Below are 6,616 nucleotides of genomic sequence, written 5' to 3' on the forward strand. Positions count from 1 at the left end.
ACAAGAACCCAAGTTTTCTGATCAGTCAAAGCCTTAAACTCGTCATCCATAGCATGACGCCAATAAGCATTTTTTGAGGCAACAGAGTAGGTTGTTGGTTCACTATCGGGAAGGGGTGTATTTGGTAGTATGGTAGCCTGAAAGGTTTTGGGTTTAAAGATACCGGCTTTGCCACGGGTTAACATGGGATGAGTATTGGGGGGTGGCACGGGCGGTGGTGATTCGGGGGTGGCCGGGAAGGACCCAAAACGGATCGGGCTGGAGATGTTGTGGGTATGGGGTGGTTCGGGTTGGTTGTGAGTGTGGGTGGTGGTTGCGGGTGTATTGTGGGTGACGGTCGAAGGGGTGATGAGGGGTGGTTGGGTAGTGGGTGGAGGTGTGGGGGAAGGTGGTGAGGGACCCTGTGAGTATGTTGGAAAAAGGGGAAGGACGCCAATGAATGATGTATTTGTGGAGGAGGAAATAGACTCGTAGGGAAACTCATTTTCGACAAATTTGACATGACGAGATATGTAGACTTTATGAGTTTGTGGGTCAAGACAGCGATAACCCTTGGAGGTAGGATGATAGCCCAAAAAAATACAAGGACGGGATCGGGGTTGTAATTTGTGAGTAATATGAGGGCGTAGCCAAGGGTAGGCAAGACACCCAAAGACGCGGAGGTTGGTATAATTGGGAAGTTCTTGGTAAAGGAGTTGATAGGGTGATTTGTTGGAGAGAGTGTGACTGGGCATTCTGTTAATGAGGTAGTTTGCGGTGGCTAGAGCTTCTACCCAAAAGGAGACAGGGAGATGAGATTGATGTAGAAGAGTAACCACCGTTTCAATGAGATGGCGATGCTTACGCTCAGCCACCCCATTCTGTTCGGGAGTGTATGGACAGGAGGTTTGATGTATAATTCCCAGGGATTGCAGAAACTGGCCAAAGATGTTATTGACATATTCCTTTCCATTGTCACTTCGAAAAAGTTTAACATGAGAATTGAATTGTGTTTTGACCATTTTTTCAAAAGTGACAAAGGTGGTGTATGCCTGTGATTTGTGTTTTAGTGGGTACAACCAAGTGTATTTTGTAAAATCATCCACAAAACAAATATAATAGCGAAAACCAGCAAATGAAGGAACAGCAGTAGGACCCCATAGGTCAGAATGAATAAGTTGAAAAGGTGCAGTTGTACGCTTCTCAGATAAAGTAAAAGGTAATTTATGAGATTTAGCAATTGAACAGGAGTCACAATTGTTTACATGAATGGAAGAAAAACCTAATTGAGACATTAAAGAATTTATTATTTGAGTAGACGGGTGACCCAGACGACTGTGCCACAACAGACTGTGGCCATCAGCCGAAAGAGCCACCGGAGCCACAGGAACGCTTTCTGAAACTGGGTGGGCAGACGAACTTGTGCCAGGAAGAACGTACAGACCATGCTCACAGGGGCCCTGAAAAATCACCCTCTTGGTAGTATTGTCTAGGATCTGAAAATCATTAGAGGTGAACAAGAGTGAGCAATTATTGTCTTTTGTGAATTGGTGAACTGAAAGGAGATTGGATTTAATAGAAGGGACGTGGGTAAGGTTACCTAGGTGAAAGATAGCGGTGGGGGTTTTAATGGTACCCGTGCCAGTGTGAGAAATATTAAGGGACTCACCGTTGCCAACAGTAATACCATTGGAGCCATGATATGGATTTGGAGCGTTAAGCTTGGATAGATCAGAAGTAACGTGCATGTTGGCCCCAGTATCCAACAGCCATTCAGAGGAAGGGCCGGCTTGAGATGCATAATTGGCACGGTTATCACTATTTCGGCTCTCCTCATACCGAAACCAGCAACGAACAGCGGTGTGTCCTGTTTTCTGACAGATTTGACAAGTTGGACGATCCCGCTCGTAAGTGCCCTGCCCGCCGCTGGAAGATGACTGCCCGCCGCTGCCGAAGGAGTGCAGGCTGTTGTTGCTGCCGTGCTGCTGACCGTCGTACGGCGGACGACTGCCCTGCCGACCGCCGCGCCCGCGGCCTCCGCTGTTTCTGCCGTAGCCGCCGCGGCTCCCCTGCCGGCCGCCACCACGCCCCCCGCGATAGTTCTGGCTTGCGGTGAGGGCGGTGGCCGGCTCCATAACAGCGGCTTCTCGGAGAAGAAGTTTGCTCTCCAGATCCACGTTGATTTCTTCACTTTTTAGCCACGAGGAGAGAGTAGCCAGGTCAACGGGCGTTGGACTGATGCGAACCGCCTGTTTAATGGAGGAGTAAGCTGATGGGAGCCCCCGAACGACGCACATGACGAGATCTTTTTCGGGAATGATTTCGTTCACGGTGTCGAGGGCTGTGATGATGGTGGAGACCTCGTCTAAATACTCCGCCATAGTTTTCGTGCCTTTGGTAATTGTGTGGAGACGATCACGCAATTGAAAAATATGAGAGTGGGAAATTGATGCATAGCGTGTTGCGAGGGCCGTCCACAGGGCTGAAGCAGTTGTGTAGGATCGGACGTGTTTCTGAACCGTGGGAGAGATGACCGCAATCAAACATGATCGGATCTGGCCATCCACGGCTTTCCAGGCGGCATGGGCCGGATTGGTTTTTTCTGATTTGTCCGTGGCGGTGATGACTGCCGGCGGCGGTTCTGTGCTTCCATCGACGTATTTGAGAAGGTAATTGGCCTCAAGGGCTGTAAGAACGGTGATTTTCCATGTAGGGTAATTTATGTCTGATAATTTTTCGGGAATCAGGGCATGAAGATGCCTGAGAAGGAGTTTAACGCCAGAAGGAAGTGAATCGAGAGGATCCACCTCGGTTGTCATGGCTGCCGCCGCCCAAGAGAAGAGAGGGAACGATCGGTGCCCTAAAGAGAGAAAAAAAAAACTAGAGAAAAGAAGATCTAGGTTTTCTGGCTCTTGATACCATGAAGGAATATTGATTGTATTCAAGTGTTAAGGGAATACATGGGAGATATATATAGGAGATATAGGAAGGAGTACTAATCCTAATAGGACTAGGATTAAGGAGTACTAATCCTAATAGGACTAGGATTAGTACACAGTAAATACTAATATTATTTTATACTATTTATTTAATACTATCTGTTATTAATATTAGGTGTCAACATAAAATAACAATGAATTTTTTTGCCACATTCTCATGCTGTAGCTCTTCCATGTAAACTATATATGGCCTTTCGAGATAACATCGACCCATTTTTATCCCTTGAGCCATTTTCTCTATGTGAGAATCACTTGATATGATGATAAGTACATATGTAGACACATTAATTCTACATATTAGCTGTTTGGAATATTTAAAGGGAATTTGGGCAAATCATTTTTTGAACTAAAGAATATCAAGAATCTACAAATTAAATTCCTTCCTCTAATTATATGTTCTTGTCTTTGTACAAGTACGGATATAGTTATAATGTGGACACCATTTGTACAACATATACAAATATTCTATCTTTCTCAATCTTTCTTTTCCCCACATCACAAGGATTGATGAGAATATGTTTTTTTTAACTTAGTTGGATATACTGATTTTTCTTTATTCGAAGATGCTAGCTATTACAATTATCTATTTACAAGGCAAAAGATTGGGATTCGCCTTTACTGCTCCCTCCGTTTTAATTAATTTGTCTTAAACGATTGTCACTTTCTAACATTTAATAACTCTTTAAAATCAACATATATTTAAGACCATTAACTTATTTTCTCATGCTTGGTTATGTGAATAGAAAATATTTTCTGATTTTTTTTTTAATGTTTAGTTGGTGAATGAAAATATTCTTTAGAAAATACCTTTTATTTTTGGCTTGAGACTAAAAAAACTCTTTAGAAAAATAATTTCTGATAAAAAATCAATACCAATAATTGATCTAGGACCCTATCCCGACACCCAAACTATATTTGAAATTTAAAAAAATAAGAAAATTCAATTTTTTTTAATGGAAAGTGTCGGGTACGGGGTATGGATAGGGTAAGAAAAAAAATTTAAAGGATGAAGTAGAGTTTTGAAAAATTCTTAATTTTGAAAGAAAAGTCATTTTCCTTAAATTTGAGGAAAATAAGTTGATTTGAGAAATATGTTCCAAAAATTTAAGATACCTACATATGGAAAATATTTTTCTCCATACCAAACACACCCACAAGGTAAAAAAATATTTTTCGCTTGTGTTTATATAAAAAATATTGATGTTCTTGCTATCATTGACTGTAATACCATCTGTATCGGCCCCCAACAAGTGATACTGTCCGATTTGAATCTATGTTCGGACAACCTTAAAATTTGTCATTAATTAGGGGCTACACTTTTTCCTTATACATGCAAAGTCTCTTGTATTTTCCATTGTGATTTGGTGAGTTTTTGACCAAAAACATTCTTTAACTATACCCCAAACTTAAATTACATCCTTAAAGTATCATTTTTAGCAGAAAATATTCTTTAATTATACCCCAAATTTAAACTACATCCTTAAAGTATCATTTTTAATAGAAAACATCCTTCAAGTATTTTAAAGTAAACAATTTTCATCCTTCTACTTGAATTTATCAGAAAACTAATTGATATATCCCACAAAAATTAAGTCATCCCTTCCTAATTATTATTCTTAAATATGCCAAGAATATTATCCTGAACTTTTTCGTAATTGAGTTAAGAAATTATGCAAAAAATTTGACAGTTTTTTCGATTCATTGTTCATGTAATTTTAATTAAAAATATTTTTAGTTTAAATATGTTTCTTCTCAATTGAATATGCTAGAAACGACATTTGTTGGAGACTTCCGCTTCTAATAATGCAGAATGAAACTCAAATACGAGACATAATCAATATTTTGGTCACTTTGATATTAGATTGACCCAAAAATCTATTCATTTAATTAGTCAAGAAAAAGGTAAAATAATTAATCTTCAACTTTTTTTTTTACGAAAAAGGCAAATCATGTGCACTCACACCTTCCAATCATTTTTAGTTTCCATGAGCAACAGTGTCTAAGATTTACTTTTAAAGAATTTCTTGTAGAAAGTAATGAAATTTTCTAGAATAACTTTTGTTGATAGTCAAGTTAACTAATCATTTTTTCATAAGATCCCTTAATTTTTTGATAATATCTAACAAAAAGATGAAAGTCGTTCACTTACAAATACTTAAAGGATATTTTTTGCTAAAAATGATACATTAAGGATATAATTTAAATTTAGAATATAATTAAAAGTTATTTTTTACTAAAAATGATACTTTAAGAAAGTAATTTATGTTTGGAATACAGTTGAAGGATATTTTTTGACCAAAAACTCTGATTGATTTGGTAAGGGTGACACATATACACCATTCCCTTTTATGGAGTAGGCGTTTTGCCGACTAGAAAAAAAATATTTTCTTATATATCCAACATCTCATCAGCATTTTGCTGACGTAAAATTTATCTAATGTATCACAATTACATTGAACCCCATCACCCTAATTCCAAATAAGAGAAAAATTCATATTTATTTTACGAGAATGTAAACAATAATATACAGAACTAGAAAAAAAGGAAAACCTTTTCGTCAAATAATAATAATATATATATTGATTAGGGAATAATTTTTTAGATTTCCTTTTCCATCTTGAGGACCATGTTGTCTAGATTGTGCTGCTTAAGATTCCAGGTGGATAAGCCTAATATCATGTCCTTTTTTTTTGGTGTAAATATTAAATTGCAATAATGATCCAAAATGCTTTGGATATTTTACGTATAAACTTTTCCCACACTCACCTTTAATCCCTTATATATAGCTTCATTTAAGTTCAAATTTCTCAAAACAATATCTTCCTTCAGTCATCAAGAAATAAACATTATAACAACTTTTTATTTTCCGAATTTGTTGAAATGGAAAGAGTGATGAAGTTGGGAGGAGAAAGTCCAGTGGTGATTTTCACTAAGAGTAATTGTTGCATATCTCACAGCATTGAGACCCTAATTCGTAGTTTTGGTGCAAACCCTACGATTTATGAGCTTGATGAACTTTCAAATGGGATGGAAATGGAGAAAGCACTGGTTGAGTTAGGGTGTAAGCCTAGTGTGCCAGCAGTGTTCATTGGAAAAGAGTTAGTTGGTGGTTCAAATGAGATAATGAGCCTTAATTTAAGGGGTAATAAGCTCAAGCAATTGCTTATAAGGGCTAAAGCCATTTGGGTATAATTAAAACTATATATTTGTCATCGTTTAGAAAAATAGATAACATAGCCAGTTATTGAATATTTAATATACTGGTAGCTAGTTGTTGTCCTCTTTTCTCCCATTTAATTTATACTTTATGTATTTGTTAACTTATTTTAAGCAATAATATTGTTATGTTTTGATCACTTAATTACTACATCAGTGCTTCATTTCTAAAGATCATCCAAGAGTGTAAACTTTGGTCGAATATAGTTTGTTTATTTGGATTGACTTATTTTAAGTGTAATTTTTTTTCCATATATTTGATATCCAAACTCACTCAAAATCTTTGGTTAACGGTGAAAATTTTACTCACACAACCATAACATGTGAATAAAATGGTTAGGAATCACTACGACTCGATTATCCTTAAAAGTCCAAAAATTAATTAAGGATAGAAGGGAACTTGCAAACTGATCGATAGAGTT

General features: G+C 37.5%; 1 protein-coding gene across 1 annotated transcript; it reads left to right on the forward strand.

Moving 5' to 3' along the window:
* Positions 1-5,756: 5,756 nt before the first annotated feature.
* Positions 5,757-6,334, forward strand: LOC107017242 (monothiol glutaredoxin-S1-like). The gene has a single exon (XM_015217509.2). It carries the CDS (start codon positions 5,859-5,861, stop codon positions 6,168-6,170), a length of 312 nt encoding a protein of 103 aa, XP_015072995.1. The 5' UTR covers positions 5,757-5,858; the 3' UTR covers positions 6,171-6,334.
* Positions 6,335-6,616: the final 282 nt, after the last annotated feature.

This window comes from Solanum pennellii, chromosome 4, assembly GCF_001406875.1.
Source record: "Solanum pennellii chromosome 4, SPENNV200".
In the NCBI taxonomy this organism is placed as follows: Eukaryota; Viridiplantae; Streptophyta; class Magnoliopsida; order Solanales; family Solanaceae; genus Solanum; species Solanum pennellii.

Excerpts from the sequence above, each read along its gene's own strand:
- LOC107017242 (XM_015217509.2), top strand. The coding sequence starts at position 5,859 with ATGGAAAGAGTGATGAAGTTGGGAGGAGAAAGTCCAGTGGTGATTTTC.